We start from the raw sequence: 20,925 nt of genomic DNA on the forward strand, positions 1-20,925 counted from the left end.
GCCTGCCCGCGTGGCCGAGGTCCAGGTCTGGGTCTCGCAGCCCCACCACGCCCTGCCGCCCTGGCTTCACGGTCGTCTCCAAGGGCCAGGTCCAAGGAGACCTTTGCTCGCGGGGACTCCCTCTTGTCTTCAAGGCTGCACGTGCAGGAGGGAGTCTGGGGTGCAGCTTCGGCAAGAACACACCCTTCGGCGGGACGATAGAGGGAGTTTGCTGCTAAAAGCAGCGGAATTCTCCCTCAGCAACTCGAACGGAATGAAGGGTCGGGGCAAGGCGGGGAACTGAGTTCACAGCCGAAAGTTCGCGTTTCGGGAAGTCAAGATGAGCTGGAGAATTGATCCCGAGACACTGGACGGAGCGATACGCGAAGATATCGAAGCGATGAGCTTTAACTCACCCTTCTCCAGGGTTTGGGGCACCGGGCCTTATTTCCTGGCCTTTGTGCCCTGTCTCAGAATGCTGAATATGGTGGGTGCGCAGTGCCGTTTGTGACTGGGTGGATTTGTGACGGTCCGTATCCCCATCATTGATGGGATAAAGAACATCAGAAGTGAAGGAAAAGAAATAAATCGGTAACAAGAAGATGCCCAAAGTGGAGAAGGGAAAAAGAGTTACTTTGGGAAGTTAGCCTTTCAAAAGACTCCTTGATTCTTCTTTCTGCTGGCTCTTGAGTTCCTGCCACGAGAGGAATGAATTTTCCCCTCTTGTAATGAAGATTAGGTTGGAAGGAGAGGGGCTGGCTGGAGCTGGGGAAGACTTTCGTAGGCGTAAGGACAGAGCAAAAAGGGCATCTTTGAGCGTAATCTGTTTTTATTTACCAAGAGAAAGAAATAATGGCTCTAGGGGCGCCTGCATGGCTCAGTCGGTTGCGCTTCTGAATTCGGCTCAGGTCATGATCTCACGGTTCGTGAGTTCGAGCCCCGCGTCGGGCTCTGGGCTGACAGCTGGGAGCCTGGACCCTGCTTCAGATTCTGTGTCTCCCTTTCTCTCTGCTATTCCCTGCTCTCTCGCGCTCTCTCTCAAAAATAAATAAACATTAAAAAAATTAAAAAAAAAAAAAAAGAAAGAATGGCTCTATTGAGTTCAACTGAGAACAAGATTTATCAGAACTAGAGATGTTAAGAAAAGAAAAGTTGGTCCCTGGTCTATGGGACACATGATTACAGCATGAATACATAATTATGGTATGAATAACAATGTTACCACTTATGCTGCACCTACTATGTGCCTTGCTTTGAGCTTAGTACTTTACCTTTGTTAACTCTTTTAATTCTCTGGACAACCTCTGAGGCTGTTAACATTATCCCAGTGTAATAGGTGAGAAAACTACAGCACAGAGTGGCTGTGTAACTTGCCCTAGGTCACACAGCTGGTGAGCAGCAGTCAGGCAGTTGGCTGCAGAGCCTGTGCCCATGACGGTGCTGCTTCTATCAAAGCTGTGGAAGAAGGGCTATCCTGAAGGAGTGCTGTAACGTCTAGAGGTGTATGAATAAGATAATTATTTTTAAGATGATTAATTTTAAGAGTCCAAGATGAGGAAAAATTTAATGGTGTTTTCATAAGGATTTAGGAGGTGAGAGAGAAAGAAAGGAATGCTCCCCAAGTTGAGGGGTCAATACATGTGACACAAGAATGCATGCAAGTCTTGGGGCTCAAGCTGCCTGTGTTTGCATCCGTGATTGCATAAGGTGCCCCACTAACTGTTTTATGCTGCAGATTTCCTCTTCTTTTTTTTTTTTTTTTTTTTTTTTTTTTTTTTTTTTTTCAATGTTTATTTATTTTTGGGACAGAGAGAGACAGAGCATGAACGGGGGAGGGGCAGAGCGAGAGGGAGACACAGAACCGGAAACAGGCTCCAGGCTCCGAGCCATCAGCCCGGAGCCTGACGCGGGGCTCGAACTCACGGACCGCGAGATCGTGACCTGGCTGAAGTCGGACGCTTAACCGACTGCGCCACCCAGGCGCCCCGCAGATTTCCTCTTCTATAAAAGAGTATCTGCCTCCTAGATGGCTTAAAGTCAAAGGTCCTGATGAGTGCAAAGTGCTCAACACCACACTTGGTACATTGTAAGAAGTCAATAAACACTAACCATCAATTAAGTCTGAACCTCCACCTGGGAGTGTAGGCTCATTGTAGGGTAGACCCCCATCCCATTGATCACTGGGTCTTCCAGTGCCAGCCTCACAACGGCGTACTTAACAGATACTCTATAAAACTGATTAGAAGGATGGGTGCAAGACTTGGACTTGGCAGAAGGAAAAATTGGGAACATAAAAAGAAATAGAGTGGATGATGAAATAGTAATAATTGTCCTATGTGCTAAGCATTTTTGCATGCTATATCACATTATCTCTTATCATCCTCATTTTACAAATAAGGAAAGAGATACCTAGAGAGGCTGAGTAATAACTTGCTTAAGGTAAAATAACTGAGAAGGGTCAGAGATTCCATTTGGACTCGGGTCCAGTGACTCTAGAGTATATGTTCCTTATCACTGTGCTTGCTGCCTCCCAGCATAGCATGAAGACAGGGAGAAGGAAAGAGGCGTATTCTTGAGCAATTTATTGCAGGTCCTGTGTCATCTATAATTTGGTTTCAAATTCTTCACTTTAGGCAGAGGTAGGGGTGTGTGGCTGTCTTAGTCCATTTGGACTGCTATAACAAGAAAAGCATGAGTGAAATGGCTTATATAAACAGCAGGCATTTATTTCACATAGTTCTGGAGACTTGGAAGTCCAAAACCAAGGCACAAGCAAATTCATTGTCAGGTGAGAGCCCACTTCCCAGACTGTGGTCGTTTTTCTGTGTCCTAAAATGGAGTGGGTAAGGGAGCTCTGTGGGACCTCTTTTATAAGGGCTCTAGTCCCATTCATGAGGGCTGCACCCTCATAGCCTGATCACCTCCCAAGGGCCCCACTTCCTAATACTATATCCTTGGCAGTTAGGATTTCAACATTGGAAGTTTGGGGAGACACAAATGTTAAGACCATAGCACTGACTCTAGAACATTATTGCGTGCCCTATTGACAAGGAAGATTCTGCTTTTTGATCTGAGGTTCGTTGAATCCTCCTTTTGAAACTTTGTCTCAGACTAAACCTTTCTGTCACATGCTTGTTGAAATACAGAGGACAGAGCTGGATCTTTAATGAATTTACAGAACAACAGATGATAGGACAATTGTCGTGCCTTGTTAGTAATAGACATTTGTGTGTGACAGATTTGGGTTTGAGCCTTGAGTTTAAGGGACCATACTACATGACAGTGGGTGAGATTGACTGTATGACCAGAAGTACGAGTTAGTCAGGCAAAAGATGGGGTGGTGAGGCCCATAGAAAGACGGCATGGTATTTGCAAAGTACTGGGGAATTAGAACTGGAATGAGGTAAGTCCAGTAAGGATAGAGCAGTGGTTCTGAAAGTGATAAGAATTACTTGGAGGGCTTGTTAAAACACAGATTGCTAAGCTCCAGCCCCAGAGTTTGTGATTTGTTAGATTTGGGGTAGTAGAATTTGTATTTCTAACGTGCTTGCATATAATGTTGATGCTACTGGTCTGGAGACCACACTTTGAGGACCATTGGGCTAGAGCAAAAGGGACTATGAGGAAGATGGTAAGAATTGAATCCAGAGAGGTTGGCAGAGCCTTGTAGGCCAAGTTAGGAAACTCAAATTAGATCCTAGAGGGTAGTGGGAAGCCACTGGAGTGTCATGACCCAGTAGGTGTTTTAGAAACATCACTCTGCAATAAGAATGGATTAAGGAGGGGTAAGGGGCTTACCCCTCTTGGAGGCAGGCAGAGCACCTGGTGGCCTTGGAGAAGTAATTGGAGAAGCAGTGGGGATGAATTAGTTCCTAATGTCCTGAGAATTGTATGGATTTGAGAAATATTTGGGAAGGGGGGCTGATAGTATTGGCAACTGGTTGGCTGTGCGCAGAGGGATGGTGAGGAACAGGGACAAGTTAAGGAAAGTGCCTAGGCGTGGAGAATCTAGTGGAGAGGGTTATCCATTTTGGATACGGGGACCAGAGTGCTGGAGCAATATTGATAGAAAAACACAGAGTCCATTGAAAGCTACAATTTCCATTATGATATCATAGGAAAAATCTTTTGAGTTTTCTTCAACGTAGAGCAAAAAAAGTCATGTTTATCATGATCATCGCCCTCAGGCTCTGGATTGTCCAATTTACTGTTTCTTGTTAAAATACATTTGTTTATTATTACATTAGCTTTTTCTGAAGAAAAATCTGAATCATGTCTCCTCCAACTTAGTACCACAAGTGATGGAACAATTGGGTTCCATGAGCTTGAGAACTTGTGTACTGCTTTCTGCTCTAATGAGAAACATCATTTTCTTGTGCTTCCAAACCCTATCAAGAATTGCATAACTGATAAGTTAGAGTTATGAACTGGAAAAATATTTCCATCCTTTATACATGAAGAACTCCTAGGACTTCATTTTTAAAAAAAATCAACATCCTAAAAGAAAAAAAAGTTCACAGAAAAATACAAATCTCTTTAAATATTTGAAAATGTGCTTAGATTCACTTGTAATAATAGAATGAAAATTAAAACAGATTAAGATATCACTTTTGCAAACATTTGAGAGTTTGACAACAAAACCTGCTGGTGATGCTTTGGGGGGAAATTCTTATACATTGCAAAATGCTGTAATTCTTATAGTGAGTTATGAATATCTATCAAACACTCAAATGAAATTAGACTTCGACCCAGTTTTTACGCCTTTTGATTCACTTTCAGAAATTTATTCCATAGATATATCTGCACACGTACAAAATAAGGCATGCACACGATTGCTTTTTGCAGCACTGTTTGTAATAGTAAACAACTGGACTGGTTAACTAAACAAGGGCATACGAGGCAGCTATAAAAAAAGAATTAGCAAAGTTCTCTTTGTAATGATATGAAAACATGTCCAAAAATTGTCCTTAGGTAAAGGGAATATGCAGACCCCAGGGTAGTCTGCTACCTTCTGTGAAGTAAAGGGGAAAATAAGAATATGTATTTGTATCTGCTTGTATTTATGTATTAGAAAGAGGGTCATCTGGCTGGCTCAGTCAGTGGAATGTGCAACTCTTGATCTCACAGTTGTGAGTTCGAGACCCACGTTGGATGTAGAGATTACTTAAAAATAAAATCTTGTTTAAAAAGTTGGAAAGATATACATGAGAAACTAATAAATTGGTTCCTGTAAATGGAGCAGATGGGACAGGAAGAGACTTCTCAATGTGTACCTTTTTATATCAACTTGATCTTTGACATGTAAGAAGAAATGTCTATGAAAACAAATGACCCATATTTTGGATGAAATTCATGAACAGACAGGATGTGGGGGTGCTGCTATTCCTACTGCTTCCCATGTCAATGTGAACATTTGTTTCAAAGAATTACAGATCACATGTAACACTGTGCTGTGATGGAACACCAGATGTATTCACATCCACTCAATTTAACTTGTGCTCTGGAATGGTGTGTTCACCTCCATTGAATTTAACTTGTGGGAGATTGGAGACAAGGAAGGAACATTTCTTGTCGTTCACATTGAGTAGTATCTGATGAGACTTACACCTGCTTAGCACTGAAGACATATTGTGGACACGATACCCTTGCCTTCAAGGGGCTTACATTCAGGGTTGGTGGTGAGTGGCGGCGGCGGGGGGGATATATTTTTAGGAGGGAAGAAGGGAAGGACGACAGAAAAGATAGGAGGGAGGGAAGGGGAAGGGGAAAGAAAAAGAGGCAAAGTAAATCAATTGTTTCATATTCTTTTATGAAGTGGTCAGCCAAGTGTGGCCACAAGAGAAGACAGAGAAACAATTTATTATATTACAGGTCCTAGAGACAGGAGGCCCTTCTTCCACACTCAGAAATCCTTCTGTGAAGGGGCACCCGGGTGGCTCAGTCCATTAAGCGTCCAATTTTGGCTCTGGTCATGATCTCACGGTTGGTGAGTTTGAGCCCCAAGTCATGCTCTGTGCATGCTGACAGCTCAGAGCCTGGAGCCTGCTTCAGATTTTTCATCTCCCTCTCTCTCTGCCCCTCTCATTTGCACTCTGTCTCTTTCTCAAAAATAAATAAACATTAAGAAAAAAAAAGAAATCCCTCTGTGGAAAAGCCGAGTGAGGAATGACAATTATTGAGTAGCTCAAGAGAGGAGGAAATGCACAGTTTAGTGGTGAGTGCTGTTTAATTTTTCATTGCTTTGCCGGATAGACATTCACCAGCCTAGTTAAGTTGTGAATCCAGGATGGGATTCAAACTGAGCAAATCAAAGTTTAAAAAACTTAAAAAACAAAAAACAAACAAAAAAAAAAAACAACTCCTTAGGGGAGTTAATCATAATTAATCCATATATACAATGAGAAAAAAAGCACTCATTGTATCACCGCGTATATTTAATTTCCCTTGTTCGTGTATTAGGTGTTCACATTCACATTTAGCTGTTGAAAAAGAGCTCAGGTTTTGTGAAAAACCAAAATGATATCTATTGTCACTGCACAGGATGTCAGATTAAAAAGAATGAAAACACTCGGACTCCTATGGGCCCTGGATCCGCCTAGTGGTGACATATCCTAATTGCAGTTTCAGTCTTTTTGAATGACGGCTTCTTAATAACCCACCAAACTGTTAAACTCAATCTATGATCACAGTAAGATTACCATATATAAATGCAGCCTTTGTGATTAGATAAAACAAAATCCCTGGCCCACACGGGCCAAAATTGGAATTTATTTTCAAAATTCTCTTTGTATTTCTAAAATAAATAATACATGAGCTTATTCAATTATATTTACTTTTGCCCAAATAAGATTTCTAACAAATACAACAGAAAACAAGTATATTTTATGCCTACACTATTCTACTTTTCATGAATGTATATTTTTAGATAGTCACTGTTATCATCCAAAACATATGCTTCTTGGTTTTGGATCTCTAGTGAACAATATTTAATCTTGCTTTATTCATCTGTTGACTTATTTTTTTTTTCTTATGGATAATGAAAATAATCATTATTTTAGCATGAATTAGTTCCAATATACGTGAGTAAGAGACTACTTTAAAATGTAAATAAAAACACAGGTCAAGTAGACAGAGGCCAAGGTTAAGAATAGTTCTGCAGTTTACATTTAAGTCATTAAGGGGCACCTGGGTGACTCAGTTGGTTAAGCATCTGACTCTTGATATCAGCTTGAATCATGATCTCACAGTTTGTGAGTTCGAGCCCTACCTCGGGCTCTGCACTGATGGCCCAGAGCTGCTTGGGATTCTGTCTCTCCTTCTCTCTGCCCCTCCCCAGTTTGTGCTTGCTCTCTTGCTCTCTCAAAATAAATAAATAAACTTAAAAAAAATAAAAGTCATTAAAAGATTCATTAAGAAGTATAACTCAAATTGATATCTTAAAAAAAAAAAAAAAAAAAAAAAACAGAAGAAACTGTACAATAGGTAAATGAGTAAATAAGGAGATCCCCATTAGTTCCATGGCAGTAGCTTCCTGTAGTGGGTAACATTTCTATTTCTTCCTGTAGTACAGCCTCTGGCATCAGAAATAGATGGGGAGCCACCCCTCACTAGGTGTATGACCTTGAACACCTGTGAAATGTTAATAGTTACGTAATAACAATACCTACTCCCTCAGGACTGTAATCAGGACTCAATGAGATAATGCACATACAATTGTTGGTGCATTGTCTGCCAAATTTAAGTAACTGCCAAATAGTTTGATGACAATGATGCTGACAATGGGAAAAAAGTATGAAAGGCAAAGTGCCTTGGTAGGGTACAGTGGGTAGAAACACATGCAAGTCTCTCTCCAGGGCTTAAGATGATTTTAACCGGACATTTACTGAGTGGAAAGAACTTTCCTCTGGGAGGCAGACACCCTCGGTCCTGTCCCTAGCATTTCTAGGACTGACCGTGTGGCTGGCCCTGGAGGGCTGACTTCATCTCTCCCAGTGAAGTTCACAGTGGTGTTCAAATGGGGAGGTGCCATGACCTGCCAGCTCCAACCTCTCATCTCTCCTTTGTAGGCAGGTGTGCTCCCATTAAAGAAGAGAGCTGATGAAATACTGCATACTCACTGAGAATTCCAGCTGCAATATTTAGTTAATTCTTCGTTCCATTTTATTCAAAGAAGGAGCTCATTTACATTCAGCTTTCAATGAAAGAAATTAACGTTGCCATGCCTGCTGATCCCAAGGAAACCCCATAAGGAAGCGGCCACTTTCCCATTCTCCTCCTGCAGACACGCCTTGAGAATCAAACAACAGGCAAAACTTGGATTTCAGTTAGCCTTTAATCTAACTCCCAACTTGTTAATAGTATACAAAGATGTAAGTTGAAAACATCCTAATGTTATCTATCAGTAGTTCTGAACAGTCACAGTGGTCACACTGTTGGAGCTGAGGTCACCCACATTTTAAGGAAATGCAGTCTACCCTGTTTTCAGTGGAACGCATGCTCTGGCAGTTGGCAGGCAGAGAGATGAGGCTTATTTTGTTCAGTGTATCCAGTTGACTGGAAGCAGCTGTGTTCTCTCTCCTTTACTCAGCAGTTTTAAACACTGTCCCTTTTCCTTTTATTTTAAAAGTGCTATCAGAACTGAAGGGGGCTTTCCTTGCTAAAATAAAATTAACTATACGTGTCATACATTTCTGGGTCCACTTTTCATGGTTAAATCCCCACAGAATTAGCAATCCATAGAAACTTAATTGTTAAAAAGAAGTTAGCACACTTGTATCCCAAAAGTACAATTTAGAGTTCACAGTATAGGGCTCTGTGGTATAAAGTGCCTATGAGCAACTTTCTATCATATACTGAGGCCACGGAACTTCCCTGGAGAACAGATCCGTTGTTGGCATAAACAGTAGTCACGGTAGGCTTCTCAGATAGAATATTCTGGATGCGGAGAACCTATTCAGGGGATACAAAAGATTAATACAGAACCACCATACACCCATGTCACTCAATCACCAATAATCCCTGTCTTCCACAATGACACAATGATTAAGAGGACATGCTGTTGAAAACAGCAGTTACCAATCTTTTGAATGTTTAAGTGAAAGTACTTTTTTTTAAACCTTCAAAGAAAGTACTTTCTTAAACCATTTAGTTGCGCATGCCAACACAGGATTTACTGTTATTATAGTAATTGAGCATTAATGGAAATATTTCCACACCAATGTGAGTACTTTCGCACTACTTTAGCAGGAACAGAAGTCATGTCATGGGGTGAGCTGACAATAAGCTAGGTATTTGAAATTGCCAGTATACCACACAAGGAGGGCACATGTCTTTATAGAAAATGCCTTTTGACCAGTTTCCACCGTAATTTAGTACATCAAAAGATTATCTTTCTGAAAGTATTTGAATAAGTGAAATTCTGCCAATTATTGGCTTACAGCACTTAGAAAATCACTGCATAAGTTTATTGAATTATTGGTTTAAAAGGGCTAAACAAACCATCCCTGTGACACTTTACTGTATTATTAGTTCAAAAGGACTTGAGTCATTAAAGTTGAAAAATTAAGGTTTAAAAAATATGAAAAACCTCTGACGACGGAGGATTGTTTGGGTCATAAACGAAGAGCTTCTGGCCATTAGGATGACAGCCTACGAAGATGTCCCCCGAGGAAGGATCAATAGATAAATTATCCACTAGTGTATCCAACTTGAGTACCTTCCAAATGAAAAAAACGTCAATATCTAAATGACACGAGAAACTTGATTAAATAATTTAGGGCTAACCTTTCTCGCCTCTTTACACGTGGGAAAATTATACACAGCTCCCTGCTTCCACCCTTTTAGCACCAATATTGCCTAAAATAAATTTAATAAACTGGCTTAGAGTCACTTTTCATCTTCCCTGAAATTAAGAAAGTTAGGGCGATAATCCATCTCTCTAAAAAATGGACTCCTTTTCCCTTAAAAGATGCACAATGATCAGTTAGCTCTAGGAACTCATTCAAAGCAAAATAGGAAATTCTTAATCAATCTAAAATATGTGTTGTCAAGCAGGAAGAAAATAATAATGGTGTGGAACCCAATTTCTACCTTCATTTATTATTGAAAGAGCTGACAATGTGCATAAATCTTCATTGTGGAATCCGTCTATTAGTCTTTTCAATTGTGAAAATTCTTATTGGAATTCATTGGGTACTACCAGTACTGCACGGAATGAGCTCTAAATCTGATGCAAATATCACTCCCAACCCTCTGCTGCGTGTAATCACTCAGTCCTTGTGATTGCTGGGGACAGGAGACTTGCCTGGTTTAGGCAGGAAATATTTAAAAACCCAGAATGGCAACACTGGCATCGTAGTCTCTTCTAAGTGAAGCATTGTGGCAATATAGTATAACTATGTAATTACAAAGTGTAATAGATTAAGGTCTACTTATTATATGTAAAATAAGTATTTTACCTTCAATTGAGTTAAGTTCATATTAGGGTGTTTTTCCAAAACATGAATTTCATGAGCCAGTATATCAGCAACGTAGATGTACCTTCACAGAAAGGACACACTAGTTAGAGTTCTGTGCCAGTATAAAGCTTCGTTAACACAGTATGGAAGAATAAGTCTTAATAACCTGCCAAGAAGTTAATCAATGATGGGCCCTCAGGGACTACTTGATAAAGGTCAATTTTTATTTAAAAAGTACGCTTTCAAAATCAATTCATTGTTGCTACAAACAATCCCGGAATTGCTTAAATTATTTTTCGAAAGGTTTGTAAGGGGGAAAATAATACAGGACATTATCTTGAATATAAAATCTGTGATATTTGCTGCCGAAAGGACAACAAAACAAATGTTTGACTTCCAGAAAAAAGTTTTTACATCCCACAATATAATTTGATATTTCTAGGTGTCATTTTCATGTAGAAATATACAAAGCAGGACACACTTTATTATTTATTAATAGTCATTCACATTTGATAAAATATTTATTAGCATATTGAGAATTTTAAGAGTGAGAGATAAGTATCTATTCAGAACAATCCGTCTACATCTAAGGACGGTGAATTAATGGACTCCTTTACGGTAATTTTACTCGTTGAATTGACTGTTCCATGGCAACTGTTCTATTGAGCAATTATCTTGTATAAAGCCATGAACTCAGTATTGTGACAGACATAAAGAAGAGGCAGACTCTTCCTAAAAAGTTCATAGCATGTGGGGATGATCAGACTGGTTTGTACACATTAAACAAATAATACAACATGATCGGTACCGTGAAAAATATTTCAGGTCTAGAGACTGAAGAAATATCTAACTCCTGAGAACATAGGAGGCTTCACAAAGGAAACGCATCTGCAGTGGATATGGAAGGAGAGACCGGATTTGAGGAAATGAGGACAAAGCACCTTCTAGGCAGAAAACATGTGAGCAAAGGCACAGGGGCAAGAAGGAGAGAGGCATATTTGCAAAATAATGAGTTCTTTGTCTAAAGCAGGGAAAGTATGAAAACAGTTGAAAAGCGAAGTTGAAGCTTGCCTATTAAAGAAAGTCTAACCCTTTAGCTTGCCTTGATTTGATAAGCAATTGGGTCCCTCTGAATTTTTAGAATAACAACGTGGCATAATAACAAATGGTCAGTTCCATTCAACAAGTACTGTGCATTTGATCTGCACCTGGCAGTGCTCAGCAGGAGAAGTCAAAGAGGAAGCACACAGAGCCCCCTCTCTTGGAGGGCCTCAAAGGCTAACGGAATACAGAACAACAAAACTAACAACAATGCAAAAAATGGAAGTAGACTGAAAACAAGTTGGAAGGAAGTCTAATACGCTAGCCAGAGAGGCTGAGAACCTAAACCAGGCAGGTGTCAGAGGGAAAGAAAAGGGGACTCGAATGAGGGCAGAAGCCCCAGTGGATAGGAAGGTGAAAGAGAAGGAGTTAGAGCTGAATCCTCTTTTATTAGTATTGTTTGTAGCTTGGGTGCTGGAAAGTCTGATTCTCATAATGGAAAGATAAGAGTTGGGGAGAACAACAGATTTCACAGGAGATTTACAATGATTCCACATTCATTTTCTGTAATCAAAAGCAGAAATTGTGTCATGAAAAATGACATTTTAGTTGCCAAGGAATGCCAAATTTCTTTCCTGTTATATTTGTAGTAAATTGTTCAGTGTGCTCAGGGAGTAAATGGGAAAGTTAATAAAACTTAATATCCTTTCTGTATACGATGGTTGGACATATAGAAACAGTGAGATAACTCGGTGGGGGGGGGGGGCGATTTGGCAAAATCTATACAAGGTAACATTTAAAGGGACCACTCCTTGAGTAAGTGGTTCTATTCTGAGGGGTTTGTTCTATAGAAACACTTGTACAAATGTGGAAAGAGGAAGGGTTCATAGCACTACATTTAGCCAGTGCCCAGCTGGCATTTGAACCCAGGTCTCTCTGTATCATCCCCAAACCTGAAGCTGGATCTTGCTGCAATGCTCACTTAGGGGGCTGTTCCTTAAAAATATCTGGAGGAATGCTGACAAAGTGCAGCCTGCTTGGGATTCTCTCTCTCTCTCCCTCTCTCTGCCCTGCCCTGCCCACTCATGCTTATTCTCTCTCTCAAAATAAATAAAAAAGCTATAAAATAAATACTTAAAAAATAGCTGGAGAAGCTTCAGTGGTAAATGAGAAATACAACGTACTTTTTATTAAAAAAAAAAAACAACAGAGAAAAAGCCTCCTGCATATCCATTAACAGATAATTGGTTTAATCAGTTTAGGATCATGCCTATAATGGAATAATATACAGCCAATAAAACAAAGACATATTTATTTAAAGGAAACACATACCTCATACTTTAATATGTTTATGTAAATATGGTCCCACTCCATAAAAATTTTCATTTATAAAATTAAGTTCTACAATGATATATACCAAAATTTAGATATTGTATGTAAACACATAATACACACACACACACATATGTATATAATATACATACATATACCATACACCGAAACAATATCAAGAAAGCTTTTTACACTAGGGAAAAAACAAAAGCAAAGTGAAGAATTTGGCCCAGCACCACGACTAAAGAGAAATGAAGATACTCTAATAAAGAATCATACTTTTTATCAGGTGAAATATTGATCCCATTTGCTGCATCAAACCCTTCTGCTACCACTTTAACTTCATCTGGACTGTAGTAAACAACATTTGCCCAGTGTAAGTTCAAGTATGTTTCCAAATACTTTAAGAAAGGATCAGAGAAATAGTGGTCATTGGTGGCATAGAAATGTGCCGGTCCAACAGCTATGATATCATTCACACTGAAAGAGAAAAAATAATGTGTGAGAGAAAATAACAAGCCAGTTGGTCTCCATACTAAAGATTAAGTCTCTAGAAGGTGTACACAATATGTGCTTCAAACTTTTTGGTACGAGCCTTCCCAGGAAAAGCTCAGCTAAAATCAAATGGCTGTAGTCACATGCAATCTACTATAATATCATTTTTTCAGAGAACAGTTTTGTATGATAACAGGTAATCTGAAGACAGGTCATTTAGCAATTATGGCAGGACTATTATAAAAGAAAAGAGAACTTGGTGCCAACAGGGTATGTTTTTTGACAGCAAGAAATGTAGGGTTTAACAACAGTATGAAAGGACACGGCTGTCTATGGTACAGAGCTGGGTAGAACCTCATTGGCTGGTGAGCTGGTTAGGCCATCAATAACATTTACCTAGCTTCCATTTACTCAGTTGCTAGATTTTCCTGTATTGCTCTGCCTAGTGATTAGTCAAAGTAAAGGCCGACTGTTCAATTTCTACCTGACTCACAAAGCTGACCTGCTGAGACTAGTGAGCACTCGATAAACACTTGCAGAGAGGCGGATGATGAAACTGCCATAGTAAAATGCTTCAGGTGAGAGATTTATACGCAAAAAACAATTACATTTTTAAAACTAGTTAGGCAAGGGTGTTGTTAAATTTAAATTCCAATTACCCTATGCAAAAATTTCTGAAAGAGCCTCTTTCTTCTTTGTTAAATGGAAAACAGAGCTACAGGGAAGGTGAGTCCCCTCTTTCTGAAAGAGTACCGTGATACAGAGGCTGCCTGGACAGTATTTATGCTCCTACGTATCATGAGGTGCATTTTTGTAAGAATGATTGGAAGTTCCATGCATAAGTCCTAGACAGGGATGGAGAAATTAAAAATATGCATCAAGTTCAGACTTAAAAGAAGCAGTAGGCTAAGGCACGCTGAGCTGGGATGATACACATGATTCTCTTTTGGCCACATTATCAACTGGCTGTATCTTCAGGAAGTAGGAGCGATGCACTCCCAGTCTGTACCCCTCCAGTTCTGTGGAGCCATTAGCCCACAGCTAGCACTACCCCTGTGAAAGCACATTGTATCAGTCCCATACAAAGCACACAGACTTCATTTAAACCAGGCCACTCCTCCTTGGCAGGACAACTATTAGTATTTGGACGATGAGTCATCTGAAATGGAAGGTGACAGCAGGAAAAACAGTGAGGTTTGTCTTCTACTCCCAAGATGGCCCTGAAGAGCATCTCCCCTGTAATCCAGTGTTTTATCATTTCTCAAGGGAATCCTCACAGAGCACTGATTATTATGAGTGCCAATGACTTTCCCTGCTCTACAAGGAAGCTACACACGCACATATTTATGTATGCGTATATATACATGTATTTTACCTCTTCTCAAGGCTGAGAAGGACCATCGTGGGGAATATACGGAAATGCCAGAGATAAATCGGAGAATGAACAAAGGGACTGAGTACCTTGGAAGAAGTTCATGTTTGATTGTTTTTAGGTGCAAAAGAGAATTTTCTTCTTCTTCAAATTTAAAAATTTCCACTGTATTCTTAAATTCTGGGTGGTTTACAACAAAGAGATAAACTGTGTCATCTAAAGAATTGAAAGAACAGAGTTAATTTACAAGACATAACCACAGGACCTCTGGGCAGACACTGACATTTAAATACCACAGGCGAGGAAAGGTTGAATGTATAAACTGTTAGACGACCTAACATCATTCTTCTTCCCCTTCTTTCCCATCACTGTCTGGCTGGTGTTATTTCTGATCGTTGGTCCCCTGACCTTTAAGAAAGAGTGTTTCCCACTCCATATACAGAATTCATGAATAATCTGTTTATAGTTTAATTCAGAAATATAGCTCTCTTTTAATGCAATAATCATAGGTCTGTGAAAAAGGTTATGAAATCTAAACATTCTCTCAGGTGTTAACTGTTAGAAATTTCAAATGTAGCCTAAGTTGCTGCTAGCTGGAGAGGCAAATGATCAACTTATTTGTATGAAGAATACAGAAATAATTCATGAGTTAATTGTTCTTCTCTTACTATAGAAATGATCCAAATCTATGTTCCACAGTCATTTGCAAACCATGATACGTTTCTTAATGTGGGTAGCTCATCAGCTCTTACCGCGGTCTATGAAAGTGCTGATACCATGTGGATTAAACGAAGCCAAATTGAACCCACGGCTGATTCTTAATTCCAGTGCCCTCGGGTTTTCTTCTTTTAGATCCATCATTAGTATCCCTCCAGGCTTATCTGGGGAAAAGCTGTGGAGTCCTGGACATTTTAAACCCTTTTCAAAACAGAGGAAAAAGTTAAATATAGAGGCTTAAGTGTGTTTATGGGCTAAAATGGGCAGTATAAATAAAAGATAAATAGATCCTTTGATTAAAGGTGGTGGTATTAAAGCTACAAATGGCAAGAAAGCAGAGAGGAGACAATAGGAAAAATAGGAATTGGGGGCTGGTGAGCTGCAAGACGAACAAGAAATGATTTTTCTGAGTTGAGGCACAAGACCAGGGGTATAGTCTCTTAAGTGGATAACCACAAAGTTGGTGGCCCGGAAGATACCAGGCAGAGTTGAGGATGGGAGAAGTGAAAGTTTACATATGGACTGAAGTCTTGGTGAATGGCTGCAGTCAAGACTCCCCTCCTTGTCTCACACCCCAGATCCAATCTGTCAGGAAATCCTGTTGACTTTACCTTGAAAATATATCCCTTCATAAAGATGTGAACATTCCTCCTGACCTTTTCCGTGACTGCTTTGGCCCAAACCACCACCGTAATTGTGGCGACAGTCTCACAACTGCCCTTTCTGCTTTTTTCTGGCTTTTCCCTATGGAAGACTGGTCTCCCATCAGCATCCAAATTATTCCGAGGATGTCATGCCTCTGACCAAAACTCCATCTCACTCAGATTAAAAAGTGGACGTTCTTATGATTTACTAAAGACCCTGTATGATCTACCCTGCTCACCCTCCTACACCTTCCTCGACCGCAAACACTCTAGGTCTCCGCTCCCATCTCCTATTGGCCACACTGGCTTCCCTGATGGTCCTTGAACAAACCAGGCACATTCTCGCCTCAGGGCCTTTATATCCATTGCTCCCTCTGCCTAGGAACGCTACCCCCCACACCCCACCGGATACCTAAGGCTCCTAGATTCTTTATCTCTGTTGTCAAAGGTCACTTATTGCCATTTGACATAGATACATTTTTACACGTACATAAATGGCAGCCTGACCACACCCTCAGCATGGCTGTCCCTCTCCACTGCCCCACCTTCCTTTATTTCTTGTAAAAGTACTACTACATCTGACACATAGTCATTCTCTCCCCATTGGGACATGAGCCAGGACTTTGCCTCCTTTGTTTGCTGCTAGATCCCAGGGCCTGGAGCAGTGCCTGGCAGGTAGTTTGTCCTTTTCCCACTGATTGCAACTATCGCCTTTATCGTGTACTAGACCCCTGTTTATATATTGATCTGTTTGGGGACTCATGCCTATTCCTGTACCAATATACCACTTTTTAATCTCTATAGCTTTGTTTATAACATACATATATACATGACTATATATATATATATATATATATAATTTATTTTCCTGTATGAAATTTGAAAATTAAGTTGCTATTCTGAATGGAACATTATTTTTATTTTTATGACTATTGCATTTTCTATTTGTTTTTTCCTAGTGCATGAGAAGGCGAGGAGTTTTACATGTTCATTCTGAATAGTCTGATCCAACCATTTCATTGAACTCTCTCTCCCCTTAGGTCAAATAGTCTGTTAGTTGAATCTCTTGGATTGTTTAAAAAGCAGGTAATGACAATGTCTGAAAATTATGGCAGTTTTGACTTTTTTTTCTACTTCCTATTTTTTTCTTGTTTTATTGGGTTATTAAGAATTCTAGCAGAGGGGTGCCTGGGTGGCTCAGTCAGTTAAAGCATCTGCTCTTGATTTCAGCTCAGGTCATGAATCTCACAGTTTGTGAGTTCAAGCCCCGTGGGCTCTGCACTGACAGCACAGAACCTGCTTGGGATTCTCTCTCTCTGCTTCTACCTCACTTACGCATGCTCTCTTCCCAGGTAAGCAAATAAACTTAAAAAAATTGTTTCAAATTAAAAAAATAATAAAAAGAGCTCTAGTAGATTACTGATGGTCACAGTATTTGGGGGCGCTGTGTCCCTTTTTTAAACATTTATGGGAAGGTAGCACCAGTGGTAATGTTACACCACTGAGAATGATGTTTGCTGTAGGTTTCAGAGAAATTACCTTCTATGTCTAGTTTTCTGGGATCCTTCAAGCAGGAATGAACTGTTGCATTTTTATTCAGTGTTTTCTGGGGACCATTTGACATAGATACATTTTTACACGTACATAAATGGCAGCCTGACCACACCCTCAGCATGGCTGTCCCTCTCCACTGCCCCACCTTCCTTTATTTCTTGTAAAAGTACTACTACATCTGACACATAGTCATTCTCTCCCCATTGGGACATGAGCCAGGACTTTGCCTCCTTTGTTTGCTGCTAGATCCCAGGGCCTGGAGCAGTGCCTGGCAGGTAGTTTGTCCTTTTCCCACTGATTGCAACTATCGCCTTGATTTCAGCTCATGAAATCATTTGATTCATGAATCATTTCATGAATGACCTAGGTCTTTTCCCTTTCAAATCTTTTCAGTCATATTTTATGCAAGTTTAAAAGAGCGTACAAAAATGAAGTCTCACTTTGTGTACAAAATTGAACATAGCAGGAATTCTCCCCAATTAAAAAAAAAAAATCTATCAAAATGCTCTAACTTCAAGGCTGGCAGGCTCAGCGAGCAGAAAACTGGAATTGTACTATTGCTACATGGGAGTGCCACTTCTATTTTGGAGCACTGTCCCATAAACAAGAGCATGATTTCAATGCACAGAAAGCAGGGATGGTGATAACTATTCATGATTATTTTAATATTGCCCATCACATAAATCTGATTTTTTTCCTCTTTTTAAAAGTTTTACTTATTTTTACTTGCAGCAAAATATACGTACCAAAATTGATCACCTTCACCATTTTAAGTGTAGAGTTCAGTAGTGTTAAGTGCATTCACATTGTCATTTAAATCTTTTTTGTATTCTATTCTGTGTCATACAATTCTTCAGTAAGGGTGATGTGGGGCTGGAGGTAACCCTCAAACCCACAGCTGTGCAAAGTGTGGAACAGGATGGGTTACATGGGCTAACATGCTTGGAGGAAGAACAAACAGCTGCCATGAGGTACACATTACTCGTTACTCATTTAGAAAGAAGTGCATTCTGGGAAATAGTAGAGACAATGCTGAGTAATTTAAAAAACAGCAGTAAAGTGGGATTATTTCTAAATTTGAAAAAAAGAAAAGACAGTCATATCACCAAGGAAGGACAAAAAAGCTGAAGAAATTCTGTTGACATGCCTACAAGATCATTATGACTATTCTAAGCCCCTTACTGAAAATGGCTATAGATTTATGTGCTTGGAGACCTCACTCCTCCTAATTCAGATTTATTCCTATGGGGGCTAAGATCTTGAAACAGGTGAGTTCTGGATTACACAAATCTCTGAGAACGCGTCCTTTGCAAAACAAAAAACAAAAAACAAAAAACCAACACCAACAACAAACACACAAAAAAACAAAAACCAAAAAGAAACACATACACACACACACACACACACACGCACACACACACCTCAGCAAGTGCTTTCTACTTTCCTCAGGATTTTTGCGCCTGTAGTTATGAATAATTTTGATGAGGAATCCCAGTGTTTTCTCCTAAGCCTATAGACATATGTGCAAGCATGTGCTTCCAAACAACCCAGAGACCTACTAGAAATATCATTTTACTCATTCTGTGTAGGTAATTAAATAAAACTTGTCTTTTGAAACTGTATTTTTTAAATTTCATATAAATATTAGTGTGTCTGCCAAAGCCTACAATGTTTCTTTTTTCCCTCAGTGGTAACAACCAACTGTTCAGTCTTTCACCTAAAAACTATCAGGAACCTGAAGAGTGTTCTAACCCTCATTCTCCTCTAAGCCAAGTTCTCTCAGCTTTCCCATACCTCTCACAACTGTTTTATTAGTGCTGTGACTCTTTAAAAGTCCCTCTATGGTTTCCACATCTGAGTCTCAGAGCCTGAAAACAATGGATGCTGAGAGGGAACAGAATCATTACAGGCTGCCTTCAAATTCTGATACATCTTGGGGCACCTGGGTGGCTCAGTCGGTTAAGCATCTGACTTCAGCTCAGGTCATGATCTCGCACTTTGTGGGTTCAAGCCCCACGTCGGGCTCTGTGCTGACAGTTCAGAGACTGGAGCCTACTTGGGATTCTGTGTCTCCCTCTCTCTCTGCCCCTCCTCTGCTTGAACTCTGTCTCTCTCTCTTTCTCTCTCTCTCAAACATAGATAAACATTAAAAAAAATTGTTTTTAATCTGGTACATCTTTCTCAAGAAAAACCAAACCCACAAAAATGCCACAGACAGTCACTGGCACCCAAGCCAGGGAAGAAGGGTGATCAGAACTTCCTCATCTCCCACTTACAAAGTTTTCCAGTTAGAGGCTACTGGTGAAGGTCAGAACACAGTCAATTTTAAAGACTTTCTACTGTATACCCAGAAACGTGACTATTTTTCATCTTCTAGGAATGAAGGCAAAAGTGAAGGTTATAAATAAACTCAGTTGATTATTTTTCACTTATGACAGGCTATTCAGTGGGAAAAGGAAAGAAACTAGAAAAAGAAAAAAGCCTTCGTCTGGGAAAGTTGGTATAGTGTTTGAAAATAAACAATAACAGCAAGAGTATAAGCTTAAAATGGAGGATCTAATGGAAAGAAAGAGATGCTTTATTTATTTTATTTATTTATTTATTTTTAATGTTTATTTATTTTTGAGAGACAGAGACAGAGCGTGAGCAGGGGAGGGACACAGAGAGAGAGGGAGACACAGAATCCAAAGCAGCTCCAGGCGCTGAGCTGTCAGCACAGAGCCCGACGTGGGGCTGGAACTCACAGACTGTGATATCATGACCTCAGCTGAAGTCAGATGCTTAACTGACTGAGCCACCCAGGAGCCCTGATGGATGTTATATTTAAAAGAACATAATGTAGTATGGAATATCCATAATAATGTCCAAAATATCCTTTTTAATAACAAACTTCTGAAACACAGATTGCATTGGAATATTTTAGTGCAATGCAGCAGGCACGTAAAGAGCAGCTCATCAACTGGCAAAGACTTGTTTATCTCTACATTTAGATAAGCTTGAAGACATTTTCCCAAACCTCATTTACATGGTCTTTTTTGTTCAAAACATAGTTTTGAAAGTGAGGAATTAAAAAAACAAGTTCCTGTCCTGTAGGCCTCGTCAAACTCTCTTGTACATCCTCCACTGAGGAGGGGAAAGAAGGAGATACTCACCACACTAAAGAAAGCCAGACCATTGGGAAGTATGTCAATATCATCTGCACCAGCCTCTGGAAGTCCAAGAAAACAGATAAACGTTACGTTCAAATTCCATTATTTGTTAGATACAGCACAATAGGGACTTTCTTTACTTTACCAGTGCCTGAATTTTTAGGAATAGTTCCAATTTTTTCTGA

General features: G+C 39.9%; 1 protein-coding gene across 1 annotated transcript in view; it reads right to left on the minus strand.

Moving 5' to 3' along the window:
* Positions 1-8,292: 8,292 nt before the first annotated feature.
* PON2 (paraoxonase 2) overlaps positions 8,293-20,925 on the minus strand; it is a 28,406-nt gene continuing 15,773 nt past the window's right edge. The window contains exons 3-9 of the mRNA XM_030307986.2: positions 20,744-20,799; positions 15,429-15,594; positions 14,766-14,892; positions 13,089-13,289; positions 10,437-10,518; positions 9,566-9,694; positions 8,293-8,928 (exon numbers count right to left, since the gene is read on the minus strand). Coding sequence (XP_030163846.1) covers positions 8,770-8,928; positions 9,566-9,694; positions 10,437-10,518; positions 13,089-13,289; positions 14,766-14,892; positions 15,429-15,594; positions 20,744-20,799 — 920 coding nt within the window. The 3' untranslated portion in view covers positions 8,293-8,769. The remainder of the gene's footprint in view (positions 8,929-9,565; positions 9,695-10,436; positions 10,519-13,088; positions 13,290-14,765; positions 14,893-15,428; positions 15,595-20,743; positions 20,800-20,925) is intronic.

This window comes from Lynx canadensis, chromosome A2 (assembly GCF_007474595.2).
Source record: "Lynx canadensis isolate LIC74 chromosome A2, mLynCan4.pri.v2, whole genome shotgun sequence".
NCBI lineage: Eukaryota > Metazoa > Chordata > Mammalia > Carnivora > Felidae > Lynx > Lynx canadensis.